Below are 18229 nucleotides of genomic sequence, written 5' to 3' on the forward strand. Positions count from 1 at the left end.
CATTAACATCTCCACAGACACACAGGCCTCTGCAGCTTTTAGCTTCCCACTAAAAAACAATTAAAAAAAATAAAAGAAGGTGCAGCTAATGAAACCCCCTTTGCCTGTTTTGAGCAAGAATTCATTTTAAGGACTGCTTTAGCTGAAGGTATTACTCCTGCCCTGGTTTACCTGTCTGCTCTGGCCAGGCAGGGTGGTAATTCCACTCTGCTCATTAGTTGCAGGGAGGTTTTGAGCTGGCTGGGTGCTCAGCAGCCCTGGGCCATCCCAAAGGCAGGGGTCAGCACATCCAAGTGTAGGAATATCCTACACCCACCTCCCCACAGCCCCCGTGTGCTGAGCCATCAGGCTGCAGATTTTGTATCATCCACAGTGCTTAACCCATTAATCTTGAAAATCCTCCAAAACAATGACACACAGATTTCCAAGTTTTCTATTTATACCATCAACTTTTTCTTATGCCTTTTTATCCAAAAATTAATGCAGTTTTTATTGCTGTCATCATTCATTTTGCCTGCACTCCACGTGCTGGGCTCCCAGGCACTGTTTCACCCCTGCAGTGTTTCTCTGCCACTGTGGTACCTCTCAGTGCCCCTGGGGACAGTCCCTGCTGTCTCTCTGAGGCCAGAAGCTTGCTCAGTGTGTGGGTCTCCTTCATCCCAGCTGGCCAGGTTAGAATATCCAGCCTCAAAACATCCATCCAGAGTCATTCCCATGCCCTGCCACCATGGGGGAAAAAAAAGAAGAAAAATTTAAGAAATCCCTTTTGCGTTCCGTGTGCTTTTTGAATTCTGCGAACTGTTAGGATTTTTTTAATGGTTTGCTGAGATGTTGAGGACCATTTTCCTGGAGGTGGGAGGCTTTTGTGTGATTCATTATTGACAGCTCTAGAATTATCCGTGAGATAGCTCTGGAGAGGGAGGGCAGTGCTCCCGCCTGCTGTGCACCACAGAGCCCAGCACTGGGGTTTCTTCTAATCAGGGCAAAGTTTCCATCGACTCCACAGCAAACTGGGGTGGGAAGCAAGTCAGGGGATGCTGGAATAGATTGATATGTATCTCACAAAGTTCTGTGGATGTCCCTGGCTGCTGTGAAGGCTGCTCCAGCGGCTCCAGACCAGCTTTCCCATCCTCACTGGGAAGCAGGTTGGACTGGGAGATGCTGCACCTCACAAGCTGCTTTCTGGAGTGGGGGCACTCTGAGTCAGCAGAACTGAACACTGCAGACCTTTCCATGCAGCCCCCAGTGCCATGTGCCAGGAGTCACTCTCAGGGCAGCTGTTCCTCGGCCCCCGGGAGAGATTTAAATGTTAAGCTTTTCTTTGGATTATTTTCTGCAGGGCTTTTTTCCTGCCTGCATTTCAGTGTATGGAAAGTACCCTTGACACATTTTAAAAACATTATTAATCTTTGTCATTTGTGTTTTAAAAATAACTCGGTGATAGCAGCCAGTCCTTAAATCCTGTTTAATTCAGGCCGACCTTGTGAGCAGTGATCCTGGGGAGGGAAGACTGCTGCAGCCTCCCATGTGCTCATGGCCCAAATGTACATGTCCAGCAGCACGGGCTCCCCTCTGTGCCTGGGATCTTTGCAATTAAAACCAGTTTTGTGTGTTTGGCTTGGCACTGGGCTTGGTTTCCAATCAAAAAGTTTTAACGTACTGGAAATGTGGGGGTTTTGTCCTGTAGAAAAAATGCTTCATTGTTGCTGATTTCAGTTAATCAGAGAAGCAGAAATCATTAAAAAAAACCCCAAAACACTCCCAAAAAAACCCCCCGAACAAGAAGAAAAGAAACAAACTACATTTTGGCATTTTGCTGTCTAAAATACCTGACAGCAATCTTTTCAGTTTACAAACACAACATTTTCAGTTGAAACACCCTGGAGATAAACCACAGAAAAGGAGATGAACGTGTTGCGTTTGCCGAAAAATAAAAAATACAACGGAGTGAAGATTCGAAGGCAGCCCCCAGCCCAGCCCTGTCTGTGTCATGGTGCTGAGCACCATGGAGCCCCTGTTGGCTGTGGCCATCCTTGGGCAGAGGCAGCGCGGCAGGGGCAGTCAGGGAAGGGGTTCTGTGACCTCTAGCAATGCTCACAGTGCTTACACTGGGCTGCCACAATGCTGTGTTGTGTGTCCCCAGACCAGCAGCAGAACAATGTCTGTCCTCCATTCAGGGTCACACGCTGCTGCCCCATCCCCAGCCCGGCCTTTTGGGATGGTTCCTCCACTAACCTGACTCTGCTTTCTCTCTTTTTGTGTCCCCAGTGCCTGTATGGCTGCTATGTCCATTCCTCCATCATCCCCACGTTTCACAGAAGGTGCTACTGGCTTCTGCAGGTAGGATGATGAGTTCTTTCTCTGGGGTCACCTGGTCGAGCTGCTGCAGCCACATTCAGCTGCTGCTGGGGGGGTCAGAGTCCTGTGTTTTACTGTCTGGGGGATTTTGTTTGTCTGCAAGGGAGATGGGTCTTCTTTGGTCGTATGTCTCTGTTTGGAGGGATTGTATATTTTCTCTAGCAATATGGAGCTGGTGCCAGCTCATATGTTCTCTAAACATGGAGTTGGCTCGTGTGAGACTTTCTGGAGGTTTCAGGGTTTGTTGTTTCATCCTGAAGCAAGGCAGAAGCTGGAGAAACGAATCCTGCACAGGCATGCCGTGGTGTGGGAGAGGTATCAGCCCTGGGCTCTGCCTGACTTTAAGGAGAACCCTGGGGCTGTGTTTGAATTGGGGGTGAACCTTGGAGCTGGCCCTGCGGTGGCCCTGCTTTTCTCCAGTGAGATGTTTAGTCTCCAGGGAGTATTTTGGAGTCACTCAATGATTTTTCTTCCGGCTGTTGTGGGAACAGCAAAATCCCAGGAGGAGTCAAGCCAAATTTTCCTCTTTATTTACACAGGGTTTGGGCAGCTCCCCTGGGGCTGCGGGGGTGTGCAAAGGATATCATGTGGGAGTTTGCCCGGGGGGTGTTTGCTGACCCCACCTTTGAGGAGCTTTTCACATGGTTGACTGGTTACCATGGTGTGCAAAGTGGAAGCAATTTGTTTTCTTTCATTATCAAATGGCACTTGACACATATTGTAAAAATATTGTTTTAAAGATTAAACTCCCATGGTCCTGAAAACAAACAAGTCTGAGGAAAGTGACATCTGTTTCTGGTATTATGGAAGATAATTCCTGTTTCTCCCTGGTTTTGCAATTGCACTTCCTTATTAACAAAGAAGACACTGCTGCTGTCACTGGGGCAGGACAGACCCCTCACAACCCACAGAGGATGGTGCCCACCCCACAGATAAATCAAAGAAAACACGCACCAGATGTCACCCTCCTCTGTGATACCTGTGTGTTCCATTTGCATCTGTGGCATATAAATGCTGCGTGCAAGGAAAGAGGAGATGCTTGGCTGCAGTGGTGGGAGCAGCACTGCACCTCGCACAGGAGAACTGTGGCTCCTCGGAAAACACAGCATGACTGCATCAATCCTGTTCTCTTGTGGGCTGCCCAGGCTGTGCTTGTCCTCCTCAAGAACTCCTGGCCCCATAGGTCACCTCTCTTCTCTTTGTTTTTGAGCTTTGTATTATTTTTCTTGTTGTGATGTGCTCCTTAGAAGTGCTGCTGGCCCTGGCTGCTGTGGCACTTAGCCAGCACCTCCCTGATGGGTTGCACTGCAGCACTGTAGGATCTCTGAGCTGTTCCCCGGGCTCTGGCTTCCTCATGTTCACAGGGTGTGCATCAATGTTTAGTCATTTTCTTTGCTCTGGTAATCGCTTTTTGTCGAGAGGATGGGAAGTACATCTCTTAGAAGCCTATTTATAAAATGTGCTGCAGGATGTCTCACTGTGGCTGTGGTAGACTGGTATTCCTCAACAAGGACACGCTGTGCCTTGGCTGTGGGAGGAAGAGGGGTCTGTGATTCATGGCAGCATCTCCCAGGCACAAACGGGCATCCTTCAGTCATGCGCTCAAGGTTATGCAGCCAGGAATAGATGATGCTTTTCCATCGTCTGCACAGTGTTTGTGTGCAGCTCCATGGTGAATTCAGGAGCACTGACACCAGAGAGACAGAAGGTGTTTTGTGCATCTCCTTCAGAAGCTTTCACTTCAACAGCCCCGGGAAATGAGTTTGGTATTCAAAAATAGGTATAGCCAGGGCAATGTGTAACATTAAGTTCCAGCAATATGTTTGGCTTTATAGTTCACAGAGGCATATGGGTGACTTTCCCTTGTGTTGGGGAGACGTTCAGCACCTTCCTGGGACTCTCTCTGTGCTCTCTCTGTGCAATCTCTAGTCAGTGGGGAGTAAATACAATTAGTCTGCAATGCTGTCTATGTTTTATGGGATGATCTTCCTCCAAATCCTATTGTCAGGTTAGATATCGATTAAAAATTAACAGTTGTTTTCTGTCTCACGTGTTCAGTGTAAAGGCCAGGACTCAAACCAGCCACAGGGACTCACAGCCTTTCTCAAGCATTTACACAGTGCCATAGATATCAATTATACGGTGATATCTTCCTTAAACAACTTTGTGTCGTCACTTATGATTGACATGATGTGCCTGCTCCCTGCAGACTGGTCACAAGGATGAGAAATGAGAACCAATCATATGGAGCTGCATGAGGCAGTTTTCTGGGTCTCTGCTAGAAGTTCTCAGGCTGTCAGCTGAGACTGTGGTGCTGGCAGCTGTGGCTGGGGTCTGCTGCATGGGGCCTCCACCTCCTCTCTCTTCTGCAGGGGTTTCACGTTTTTGAGACATTTTGAGCTTTTTTGATAATGGATTTTAAGTGCTGCCTTACCCCAAAGACCTTTAATATTTGTGAAAGGTGGTGTAATTGCCAAGCCAGCATTGACATGTTCCTGCCAGACATGGTCCAGACCTGGGCACTGGCAGCTTCTTGTGTGGATATTCTCTTGGACACTCACTCTTGGGCCTGAATGAAGAAAGCATGCCCACGGTGGTGGTTTCCTACACTTGGTTCTCATACTTTTGATTATCTGATCTCTAGAAATGAGATGATGCTCTGAGTGACACAGTCAGAGAAGAAGATGTGGATGAGGACACAGGTGGCCTCTTCACTGATTGCTGGGGAAGACACCTCAGCAGAACTTCATTTTTTATTGTTTTGCATTATCTGTTTGCTTCTGAGAAGATGCAGAGCTCTGGCTGTCCACAGTTCACTGAGCGTGGAGCAGAGCTGCTGAAACCCTTTTTGAGATGTGAGTGATGGCAGGTCCCAGCCTCCTGCCGAGGCTTTGGCACAGCTGTGAGTCTGAGTGTCTTGGTTTGTCATTGGCAGGACCTTCAGCATAGTACCAGATTTTGTGTCAATGGAGAAAGAAGAAGAAAACCCCCTGTTTGTACTTGTACTGACTAGTGGAGGGAAAGTGTGGATTCTCAGACACGGACGATTTTCAAACATTGGCACAGCTGAGCAGGGAAATTCAGTGTTCCCTTCTGCATGTTGGAAATTCACCCCAGGAACTGAAAATTAATCTGGCTGCCAGGCTTCTGGGCAGGCTGCTGCTTGCCAGGGTTAGGGAGGCAGGCTTTGCCTTCCCCCATGGACTGCCATGGGCCCCTTGCTCACTGTGCTGCACGGCTGGAGATGCTGATGTCTCCTTTGTGCTGGTGTTCAGGTGCTATAGGGATGGCTGGGAACACACATTTTAAAAGTGGTGCCCTTTTTCTTAATTAAGAAGTACATAAACTGTGCTATAGGATCATGCAAAAAAAAAACTTGTAAATTTAGACCTCTTGGCCAGTTGAACAAATTAAGACTAACAAGCCTTGGAGAGAGGTACGTCGGCAGAGAGCTGTTTCACATTGCACATGCATTAACTGCTCACTGAATAATTCAGAATTGGTGCAGAAGAGTGTCAGTGGCAGGTGAGCCAAGGAAGTAGAGTGGGATGCAGGCTGAGCTAGGCAGGCACAGGGACACACAAGAGCTCCACAGAGCCCTGTTGTAAATCCAGTGTTTGCAGTAATTGCTGAAATGTGATAATGCAGTTCTCTGGGAGCCTGGGGGAAAACCGCATTTCATCTTTATTGCTCACACACTCACAGGATGCTCCCAGCAGCCATGGCAGTCATGGAATACTTCTTTGTAGGATAGGAAATGGCAGGGGAAGGTCAGGGACATCAGCAGTCCTGCCAGATGTAGTATCCAGGCAGGATGTCTGTCACAGAAGGAGCAAGTGGGAGATGCTGAGGGGGCACTGGTGGTGGGCAGTATTTGGGTAGTGGTCTTTAATTACTGTTCCTGCTGTTCTGTGTGCACCAGCTGTGCCTTGTAGAGTATGTGTAAGCACTGATTGAATGTCAAAGGTTTTTGCAATATTCTCTCTTGTTTTTTTCCTAAATTCTTCCTTCTGATACGCTTGAATATTCAGCAGTTTGTTACTATGAATGTCTGCACTGATGCTTGATGCCCCCTGAGTGTGTTCCCTTCTTAAAATACGTCTTGTCTGAAAGCTGTGGGCAGAATGTATCGAGACCTAAAAATCATATAAAACATTTTACATGACATCTGTCACTGTCCTGCATAAATTTATTGTTTGTTCCATACTTTTTTGCCTCGTTTTTCCATCATGCCTTAAACAAGAGGAAGCCCTTCCCATTTCTTTTTGATAGCACCCCATCAGAGTAGCATTTCCCTCTCTGATTGCTTGTGCTGCGCTGTGTCAGCAGCATCTCCCTGGCTGGAGCAGCGACAGACAGCTTGAGGATTTGGGGCTTTTTCAACATAAATTGGAAGCATTACAATCTCATAAAAATTCTCAAGACTTTTGCTTAGTAATGGGTTTTTATTTTTCATTTGGGTGAAATAAAAGTGGCTGGGCAATAAAGCACAGAGGATGCTTAGCTGGGCACATGGGCACTTAGCTGGGTCCTGGATGTTTGGGGTGAGTGTCAGCGAGGCCTTGGCACAACCAGCCTGTGCATTTTTGCTACTGGGATTATAAATTGTTGCTGGTATGCTGGCACATTTTCCCAAAGTGTATTTTAGCCTGTGTGATGTAATTAAGTGGTAGAGAAGTCCAGCAGAGCATGGTCTGTGGTACAGGACAATCACCAGTGTGGCTGCAGGCTCGGGATACAGGTGGGTGTTCACAGAGGTGCAGCAGCTCTGTTTTACCTGCTTTGGTTCCTGTTCCCAGTGTCCTGTGTTCATGTGGAGCTGTGCTGGAGGGGAGACTGTGTGTGGGGAGACCAAACAGCACTTCCAGGAGAGCAGAATTGTCTTCTGTGTTGATTTAGCTCTGAGCTGCAGCAGCAGAGGTGCTTTTGGTACCAGATGTTGGCAGGATGCAGCAGTCAGTCCTCTTGTGTTATCACTTGGCTTCACGATGCACAAGCGTTCTCAGAGGATGAGGAAGTTGTGGATACCCTTTTCATGCTTCCTTAACATGCCTTTGACTTGATCTCTCTGAAGGATGCTCTCTTTTCCTCCTTTCATCTCACCAGCTCTTCTGAAGGCACTGTGCTCATTGCTGTGTCTCTGCTGCCTCGCAGTCACTGGAACAGCCATGTCTCAAGTCTTCCCATCATGTTTTTCAGGGTTCATTAAAGATCTGAAATACTCAAGGAATTGGTGGAGCTGTGCAAAAACTATTGCTCAGTCCAACTGAAATTCCAAGGGTTCTGTGAACTCTTCTGTAATAACTGTTCTGTTATCTTGATTTTTTTTTTTTTTGTCACATGCCTAAAATACTGTCCTCTGAAAGTGATTTTCAGAAAAACTATGTAAGAGAAGCAAAGGGTCCTGTCCATCATCCTCCCAACCACCCTGTGGAGTGTCACAGAGAGCACAACCTGTGTGCTGCTGGAGGAAGGACAAACTCTGGGGTCCTGTTTGTTGGGACAACCACCTGCATTTGCAGCCGTCCTCACATGCGGGAGGGCAAAAATAAATCAGGATGTTGCTTCCATGAAAAACATTTTCCGTGACAGAAATCTACATTGAGCTGTGGCTTGGGCTGGACTGTGCCTGCATTTCCCTGGATCCTATGAACCAAACACTGCAGGGTGGTGAAATGGGGCTGTGAGAGCAGCAGCACGAACCCTCTGCTGATGTTCCAGTGAAGGGGAGGCAAAGAGGATTACAAATGAACTGGTGTGTCAAAGGCTGGCAACGTTTTAGCAGGAGTGCTTTATCTTTTGTAATGTTTTTGTAAATTATTTATTAACACACTTGCTGCATTTTCTTGAGAAATTGGGTGGAAGAGCAGAATGTATAGACGGTGGATTATATTCCAGAAGAAAGACGCCTGTGATTAAAAAACAGTTTCCAGCCCTTTCAAACACATAACTTTGTTTTAGACAAGCAGGCTTCTATTTTTGTACCGCTCTCCACCATTTTAAAGAAAATCCCGGATTTGTTCCCTAGATATATGAGGAGACTGACGTTAATGCGAGCAAACTAAAAAGCAGTCAGAGTGCTTTAGTTGTTGCTTAAATAATCTGTTGTCATTTATAGAAGAGATGCATTTCCCCAACTGCTGGGGGATGTGCCTGGGTTGCTGATGGAGAGAAGTTCTGGCAGGGGCGACGGAGAAAAGGCCAAAACATGTCCAACTCCCACAGCAAGGGAGAGCAGGTTTTGTGCTTTCAGCCTTGGTGGAAATGTTGCCCTGTTTGCCCTGGATGCTTGAGCCAGGGGAGGGAAAGCATTGGCTCTGTCCCTCCTTGGGGGCTGCAGCCCTGCCATGCACCATGACATGGCTGGGGACAGCCACAAAGTGCCTCATCTGGCAGCTCAGGGTGACCAGGAGCCCCTGCCTTACCTAAAATGAGCGTTGCCCCTGTGGCTGCAAAGGGACCCGGCAGCAGGGGTGGGTCTGGGCTCCTGGGGACGCTGCTGTCAGTGGGGAACATCAGCATCTCAGCAGGGACACCCAGAAGTGACACAGCTGGAAGCAGGATTACTTTTGCTCCAGTGGCCACCCCCGTGTTCTCCCGGGAAGACCCCACAGAGGGGGGCTGTCATCCCTGTGATCCTGCTGGGGTTCAGGCCAGTGCTGCTGTCACCGAGACGTCCTCGCGGCAGGATCGCAGCCATGCGGCAGCGCAGCCCAGCTGGAAACGAAATCAAACCACAGGCTCCAAGACACTTATTAATATGCTCTGTATACTGAGGATTAGGCTTTTGGTGACACTTAAATTGAATTCTAATGCTATTTTGAAATATATAATACGCTGAATTTACTTCACCTCAGGTTTGAGTTAATGGTTTATTAAATTATGCACTTTGCAGTGGTGAAGCTGTTTCCCGGTGTAGGACACCGAACCTTGCAGGAGCAATGCAGTGATTCTGCTGAGCTCATCCACATCCCCCCTGGTCAATTATTAGGTCTGCAGGTGTCGGTGAATGTATTATACCGTTGGCTGGAGTTTCACTCTCACTGGAGAGTTATAATTGGGGCTTGAGTTGGGAATTCTGTAGTGAAGCAAATTACAAATTGAGTTTAGAGATCTGGAGTTTGTTCTGGTGTGGGCAGCAGAGGACTTGGAGCAGATGCTGTCAAGGCTAAAGTCTCTCTTTCTAATGTGGGATATTTTTTCCTTTAATACGCAGTCTTTTGGCCTGCAGTGAGTTACCCTTGTATTTTATCTGTTAAGGAACACTTTTGTAAGTGTTTCGGATAAATCACTTCCCAGGTGCCTGCAGTTTGAATGCTCTTCCTTCTATCCTCTGCCTTTGTAAGCGTCTTGCTTATTACCCCGGTTGCTTTTATTCTCAAAATAATCTTTTATTTCTGAAGCAGTCTCTATTCCCTTTCTATCAACTGGCTGCCTCAGCTGTCACTGACGTCTGTGCTGCCCTGGGTTAATGAAGCTGCGCTGCCTCTCGTGTCTCACACTGCCTGAGTGGTGTGAAGTAAAGACTCTTCATCCCTGTCACCTCCTGCAGCTGCCACCTGCATCCTGCCACCTGATCCCACCTGGGATGCATCCCTGCATCCCTGTCTCCACACCCATGGAGATGTCTTGGGTCAGACCAGTCAGAAAGTGGCTGTTAGACCCATGAATGTATACATGGTGCACTACCCTTAGTGAAAGGCAATAAAGGTTGTTAAAAAGAGCCCCAAGTTCATGGTCTGCACTATAAAATGCTGTGCTCACCTCCGAGGCTGTGGAAATGGTGTGTAGGGACCACAGCCTTAGTCCTCTGTGAGATCATGCACTGATCTTCTTTAGCATATTAATGAAGGGGCAAAAGGACCAATCTAAATGACTTTTGCTTCTGAACAGGCTGTGTTCCTAAGGGGGTCATTTTCTGTGTCAAGAAAAAAGTGCACAATTTTTATCACCGTGTACCTTTTTTTTCCATTAAATGTCCGCTTTGCCTCTGTCCCTGGTGCTGCCGTGGGGTGTGTTTGACTGTCTGCTGCCTCATGCTGCTCATTGGCCATGGGCAGCAGAGAAGGCATGACAGAGTGAAATAGAGGATGAAGTTTTTATCAGTTTAAGTTACTGTAAAATCTCTTCTTCCCAGGAAAGTAGATTTCCCAATAATGTAACCAGGACAAAATAAGTCTGTTGGATTCAAGGGGTCTTCATATTGTTCCCCTTGTGGTATGGCAGAAGGGAATGGCTGCTCCCAGTTGTCCCCACGGTGTCCCCACAATTGTCCCCACCTGGCACTGCCCTGGCCAGAGCGATGGCACACACACACTGCCCTTCTGCTGAGCTCTCATGGCAGCCACCATTCAGCTGAGTGATCACAGGCTCTTTCTGCTGGAGAAGGGAGAGAGGAGGCTGCTGGGATTTGCCCCATTTTTAATTATCTTTCTGTGGCAGTCTTCAAAAGCTGGCGTCAACAGCTCCGTAATCGCAGTCTTTATTTCTGAATGCAGAACACTGGTGTTTATTCCTCTCTGTAACTTAGACTTGAGTCGCTTTCTGTAGGGATTTTGCTGTTTTCAAGACACAGCACTGGTGTCTGAGTGTTCTGGGGTGCAAGGACCTTGTCAGGTTGGTTCAGCTGAGCATCTCAGAGTCTTTCAACCCCCGTTGACCAGCACAGACACACTGTCTCTGTCTGGTTTTATAGTGTCCCTCTACAGAGACGTAATCACTGTCTGAATCATACCAGTCAAAGTTTGCTCATCTCATTCTTTTGCATTTCCTGGAACTGTCCTGCTGGGAATTTGCTTTACACATCTAGTGTAAAACTTTATGGGAAAAGGAATCCTCATGGAAGATCCATCCCCTCCTTGGCCTGCAGTGGAGAATGGAGCCACAACATCAATTCTGCCATGAACAGTCTGAGCAGGGTTACAGATCCAGCCCCAGCTCCTCCCGCAGCTCTTGGCACTGGCACAAACAGCTCCAGCGTCAAATGCTGTTGTTCTTTTGAGTTTATTGAATGATAAATCCATCACAAAAATATGCAGAAAGAAAAAGGAATGCAGCATCTCTCAAGGTCACTGGCTGCACGGAGGAGATGTGACTGCGTGGTGTGTCCTGTGACACAGCAGACACACGTGTCACGGGATCAACTCTGAGTCCTTTTAATGAAAAAATGCACCAAATACATCCTGTAGCCTGCTACCTGGGCAGTGCAGCACTCAGATAAACAGTAATTATAACTATTATGGGATGTCATCTCCTCTCTGCCATTTATTGACCTTTTCTTCAGTGTAATTTTCTTCTCAGGGGTCCAGGTAGCTCAATATCCAAAGAAGAACTGCCACGTGAGCATCTGGGCAACACAGCCACTAAGACCTGCTCAAGGGCTGAAAGGGGCTCAGTTTAGACTTGTTTAAATTTTACATTATAGTGACAAATCTGGAAGCCTCTGAGAGGAGTTTTTTTCTGAGTTCACCTTGTAGTTGTTGGGGGGAGAATATGTTAAAAGTGTTGGGTGCTGGGATGCTGCTAAAAGAAGTGGACTAAAATAGCTTTTCTGTTTTTAATAGCATTTCAGATCCTAGAGCCTTTTCAAGCTCAAAGTGACCCGAAATCACTTGTACAGTGAGAAACATCGTCCTTCCAGGGAACTAGCCCCTCATTTCTGGGTTTTGTAGAATCAAACAGGAAATCCATTGCAGATTCAGAAAATAATGTGACTAAGTTTTGGAGGGGCAGCTCTGAATTTGGGAGAAGAGGCGGTGTCACGTTTGGGTTTTAACAACAGTCTGCTGAAATCATGTGAATTCACATTGTCAGCTAAGAATATCAATTGCTTTAAAATGTCACCTTCTTCACAGCTTTACTCTACGTGAAGCCGACGTGGGCATTGCCTTCAGGCAGAACATCCCTCCCCTGAGTTCCTCACTGCCCCAGTGCTGCAGGGACTGGGGCTTTGTGGGCTCCAATTCCCAGCCTCCCACTTGGGTTCCACGGGAGGAGGGAGAGGATGTGGAGTGGGCTTGATTAAAAAGTGCTTTTGCTTTTTCTCCTGAAGGATGTTTGCAGTGAAAACTGTACGTGAAATTTATACTCCTCTCATATGATTCTGACTGGTTTTAGTGCACAAATTCTCAGAAGAAAATGTATTCAATAAAAATTTGATGTGGAACTATAGCTCAGCAGAATCTTTTTTAAGAAATCCAGCTCTGGGATATTTATTTTGTATCTAGTTTCAGTTTTAGTGCCTATTCCTCCTGCAGATGCCCTCGTTAGCCTGCTAACAGCTCATGAAGAGTTCAGCCTCTCTCCTGCCCTCATTCTGGGCATTCCTGCAGCGCCTGTGGGGAAGGTTTGGGGGGAAGCACAGCGTGTGGAATGCTACTTAGGGCTGCTGCTGTTGGCTCTTTCCATGAGTAAATCCTGCTTTTTGTTCATGAGGAATGCAGAGGGCCCAGAGCTCAGTCAATTAGAGGGCTGAGCCCGAGGTAGGTGAAATGTTACCAGGCTGGTGGACAGTGATGTGGCTGACAGAACCTGGCGTGCTTGGTTTGTAACAAGTCTGCTGGGAAATAGTTTTAGCAGGAGAAGTGCCATAGATCTGGGTTTAATTCTCCTTCAGCGCTCAGCTTGCCAAAGGAGATGGTTTAGGGGAGGCAGGAAAGGAATCCAGGATGGCCACAATGAAGATTGCAGGGTAGACCTGTGAGCCCCCAAAGCATGGCTCCTCGTGGGGGAATAGTGTCCCTTTGGGCTGTGTCAGGGTGTGAACCCAGTTTCTGGGATGGGTTAACATTGGTGTGTAGGGGAAAAGAGAGAGAATTCTTTCCAGGCTTTGGAGCAAGTGATAGTGATGAGTGAAATCCTCACTGGCCTCCTCATTTCCAAGCCTTGTTCCAAAAGGCTCCTGTTTCTCTCCCTAGATTGCAATCTCATCGCTTCCTGAGGCAGGTTTTGTCCCATGCCTCCTCACACCGGGTGCTGGGAGCCGTGTCCCAGGGTTGGGGTGCCTGAAGAGGCACAGAGTCACTCTTCAAACAGAAATCCCAAGGCTGAATCGTTTGCTCGGTGTTTCAGGGGCACCAGAAATATCTCAAACAGGTTTCTGGTCCACTGCCCCCTGAATCACCGCCTCCTCAATGCATTTTAATGCAAAGCTGGAGCCTCAAGGCAACCGAGAGCTTTTTCCTAAGGTTTAGTGATAAACTTGTGTCTCCTGTGAGTGAGCAATCTGCTGCTTCACCACTTCTTTCAATTTAGAAGGGAGTACACTGAAGCTCTCTTGGAAAAACATTTATTGTATCAAGCAAAACTGGAGGGTTTGGGTTCTACTTCTCTCATAAATTTTTTTTTTCTTTACTTCCAGTGTTCTCATATCAGATTTTCACTGGAAAAATACTACCCAGAAGCATGGAAAATGGCATATGGCTCTATGAAATATACCCCCATCCTAGGATACACCATGTTTTTATTTTGTGACAGTCCAAGATTCAGTGTGTGGCCTAAATATTGTGGCATCCTATTTTATTTTTGAATTGTTGGATGGACTAGACACCATAGCTCATGGACAACACTACCATTTTTCCCTGTGGTTTACCCTTTTTCTAGATTACTGTCTCTAAGTTTCAAAATGGAACAGGATTTTCTCCCTGGTTTATAAATTAGGGCCATATTCCAGCGGCACCCAGTAGCGCAGCCATATTTTAGATGGTGTCAGGGTTTCTATTATAAACCTTATTTTTCAGAGGTTTAGAGCTGAGCCATAAAAATTGGCTGTGTGTATGTATAACAGCTGCAGCTCTGCCGTGCAGAGAGGGTGCTTGCATGGAGTTCCTGCAAGCAGAACAAACCACACTTCCTACATGCATTTATACATAGAGCTCTGTATGATTGTATTAAAACTCAGTGTAAGATTGTGCTAAGTTTTTATTTCAAAATTAACTGCTTGGAAGTCATGAAATGCTCCCTTTGGCTGGGGTGTGGGAGAGTTGCCAGAGGTGCTGGATCCCAGGGGGCTCTGATCTGTTGGGGCAGGGTCAGGTTTCCTTGAACCAGAACTGTGGGACAGGACACAGCCTTTCTCGGGGCTGAATAATAGATGTGCTGATGGTTTTTGCATACCTGGAGAGATTAGCTTATTCACCACAGTATATCCGACCCACACAATAAAAAATGGCCATAAATATCTCTGTTCTACCAAAAGAGCCCCTGAGAATGGAATTGCAGCCAGGCTGTACCTCCAGTAATACCTACAAGCCTTACACGGCTGTGACCTTGTGTCATCACTGGGTTTTCTTGTGTTGACATATGAGGAAGGTACCAAGAGCCTCCCTTTAACAGCCCTGCATGATGCTTGCACCTGCTGCAGTATCATTTGCTGCATTTCCACAAATAAGCTGGCTGAAGGGAGTGAAGAATATCACCCCACAGTGCCCTGAGCTCGTGTCAGAGGAGACAAACTGGGGCTGGTTCTGCCCCAGCACCGTGTGCAGCCAACACACAACTGTGAGAGTGGCTTGCTACTGCAGCTCCAGCAGCCACCAGCACAGGGGATGCTTCAGGTTTGCAAACACCCAGAGAATGAAGGACACAGATTCGAGCCAAATGTCAAAAACCAAAAAAAAAAAATAAACCCCACACAATCTGCAAGTTGTTGAGAACCTTGCTGCAGCTAGATGCGTCTTCCGTGACATTTTGGCTCTCATTGGCTTTCCATCTGCAGGAGTTTTATGTCAATGTCAGACAGGCCTGTCTTTAAGCTCGTGTTTTTCTGTGTGATAAGGCATTCTGACCTTAAGTGCTGTTGGTCCGCGTTAATTCTCACCTCGAAATTCTGCCTGGTCAGATCTCTCAGGTGCTGTGGTTCTGCTTTAAAAGTCTCATTGAATTCCTGCCAGGAGCACATTTTTATCATCTTCTCCCCAGGTGCTCCGTGGTATTTCCCATGTGAATTCAAACCTGAGCAGCAGCATTATGTTGGCTGTGTCAGATGCCACGACAGGGCGTGTGGCACTATGGCCATGGGGGTGTTGTGCCACAGCTGCCCCTTTACTCCACCTCCCTTCAGTGTGAGCAGAGCTCAGCCATGTTCATGAACACACCTGCACAGCCTCGTTAATTAATATCATGTTTTACATTCTATTTTAATAAAGCCTTTTCATTACAGAGCTTGTTCCCATGGTAGGATAAATTGAAATTCTTTGCGAGAGCATTATAATTAAGCTGTAGCACAATGGGTAGGGATGTGTGTATGGATAAAAATTGAAAGAGGAGAAATTTAGGTTAATGGAGGAAATTCTGTACTGAGGGGTGGTGAGACACTGGAACTGGCTGCCCAGGGAGGTAGTGGGTACCTCAGCTCTGGAGGTGTTCAAAGCCAGGTTGGAGAGGGATTGGAGACAAGCTGGGCTAGCTGACCCTGCCCATGGCAAGGGGGGATTGGCACTGGATGGTCTCTGAAGTGCTTGGACCCTTCCAAGCATTTAATGTTCTGTGATTCTGTGTGTCTTGAGAAGTGTCTGTCCTAAGTGTCTCAACAGCAGGCAACTGTCTGTGTCTCAACAGGGACTTGTGCCCCTGAGGTACTGTTTCAGCCTCAGGTCCTGTTTCACAGGCTGGAGAGGTGGAAAACAACCTCTCCAAGGCAGCAGTTCCCCAGTTCTCTGCTCACTGGACAATTGCAGCTCTCAGAGGTGCCCGTGGGTGGCTGGGGCAGCAGCAGGAAGCAGGTTTCAATGCTGAGGTTGGTTCTGCAAGTGATTTATTTACCACAGGCTGGAGTTGGGGGCTGTTTCCAGGCAGGGATGGAGAAGTGAGGAGTCTGCCACAGGGAACAACTTCGGGGTGTTCAGTTTAGTGTAAAATACCAAGAGTGGCAATAGAGGAGGTGAAATACTTTGTTATTTTAGGTCTGTTGTGCGTTGCTCCTGCAGTTTAAAAATCAATACACCTGGTGCATCCACAGCTGTTCATGATGGGGAGAGTTGCTTTAATGACTGCAAGGAAACAGGGGCTCACGGTGGGGTTAGAGCATCGCTTTCAAGAAATGCAGTTCAGCAAGAGGAGGCAATGAAGTTGTGTAAGAATTACTTGAGACTTTGGGAAGAGATTTTTATTTTCTCTTTGACAAACCTAGGGTTTATAAAAAGAGAGAAAGCCTGCCCGGGAGGGGTGGTTGAGTTCCTGCCGCCAACCTCAGGGATGCTTATTTACTGGTGGTGCAGCAAGGAGATGGAAATGCTTCATTAGCAAGCAGCAGTGCATGCTAGCTGGAGAAGATACTAATGGAGTAAATTAGGAGGGAAACATCTGTTGCTTTCTGTTTTGGTTTTAGTGCTCAATCTGGTGCTAATCCTGGCCTTTTGTGACCTTTTTGTCTGTCCCCTCATCCTAAATATGACTCATGTTTTGTTCATTAGCTGTGGATGTGTGTTGCATCTTTGAACAGAGTTTACCTCTACCCTTGAGGAGAGATTTGTTTCCTTCTTGTTTTCCTTCCTTCCCAAGACCTTCAGGCAAAATGTTAGAGATGGAGGGAAAGGAGAAGCAGTAAAAAAGCCTGAGTCATGGATATATAAGATGCAAAGTTATGGCTTCTTCCACCATTTGTATAATGATTTTATCATTAAAAAACGACAGCTTACAACAGAAATTTTAAGTCTTGATGGTTTATACAAAATTCATGGCGTAAATTTGTCAGGAAAAAAGTATTTCTCACAGCTATATGTATAAATAGCCAGGTTTGATGAAAAGAGAGTGGTGACATGCAGAAATTTCGATCCTAAATCCTAGTTTTTCCACCAACTGATATTGCAGTGGCAGACACAGATCTGCTGCTCCACGGAATTGAGGAACTCCATTGTTAGCAGGGAGCTGGTGAGTGTTCTCCAAGGAGCTCTCCTGTTTCCTGGAAGGGAACAGCAATGACTGGGTGGTCTCTGTCTGGCACAGGGATCATCGATGCTGCAGGTCTGAGCTGCTCAGCACCAAGTTTGCATTTGCAGAGTTTTGTTCAAGGCTTAAAACACTTGCTCAGATTAATGACCAAAAATGTCAAATGTGTCCACAGCTAATTATTCATTAGATGTGTAATTAGTGTGAGATGATCATGACATTTTACTGTTATTAATTTTTATACCCCAATAGGAATTAAATCAGGCTGCACTCACAGAACAACAGTTGGAAGTGGCACTGGAGGTGCTGTGGTGGAGCTGGAGGATGCTCCTGCAGCCCTGCCCGGCTCTGAGGGAGCATTGCTGCTGCTGGGCTTCCTGAGATCAGTTCTTAACTCCCTCTTGTACCTCTGCTCTCACTGGAGGGCTGCAGATTTCAGCCAGGCTGAGCCTCTGAAATACTAAGCCTAGTTGGCTCCATTAAAGTAACAATAAACTCAAAAAAAGGAAAGCCAAACGTTTTGGGTTCTCTTCGTCAGAGACTGGCGGGTTTCTGGCTTTGTTGTCTTTTAATACCCCAAGAACAGATGCAGGTTGACAAGTGGCATCAGCCAAGGGATTCAGCTTTATAAGTTTGTGTTGAAGCAGGCTTGGAAGTAGCCAGCTGAAATCTAATTTGTAGCCAAGTGGAATAAATTGGAACTGATAGTTATTCAATTAATGGCATGGGCAGCAAGGTGAGGTCTCCTCTCAAAATAGCAGAATAAGGTTTCTTGTCAGGGAGGTTTGGGAAAATGAGGCACAACACCAGGTTTTCTATCAAATCCAGCCATAAATCATCTGAGTAGTGGGAGGGAGATGTGATTATCATAGAGAGGCTCAGCAAAACAGTTGGAGTGAGCACTTCCCAAAATGGTGATGGACTCCAAGTGTGAGCCAGTGGACATGCCCTGGAGCCTGCCTGGAGCTGAGGATTCCCTGGGCAG

The 18229-nt window shown here is 46.9% G+C and overlaps 1 protein-coding gene across 8 annotated transcripts in view; it reads left to right on the forward strand.

Annotated features, from left to right (window-relative positions):
* The window catches only part of CAMTA1 (calmodulin binding transcription activator 1), a 235428-nt gene that overhangs the window by 123381 nt on the left and 93818 nt on the right, over positions 1–18229 (forward strand). For all 8 annotated transcript variants that reach the window (XM_066334262.1, XM_066334263.1, XM_066334269.1 and 5 more), the window contains one exon: positions 2269–2340. In XM_066334262.1, the coding sequence (XP_066190359.1) occupies positions 2269–2340 (72 nt within the window). The remainder of the gene's footprint in view (positions 1–2268; positions 2341–18229) is intronic.

The sequence above is a fragment of the Sylvia atricapilla genome, chromosome 22, assembly GCF_009819655.1.
Source record: "Sylvia atricapilla isolate bSylAtr1 chromosome 22, bSylAtr1.pri, whole genome shotgun sequence".
In the NCBI taxonomy this organism is placed as follows: Eukaryota; Metazoa; Chordata; class Aves; order Passeriformes; family Sylviidae; genus Sylvia; species Sylvia atricapilla.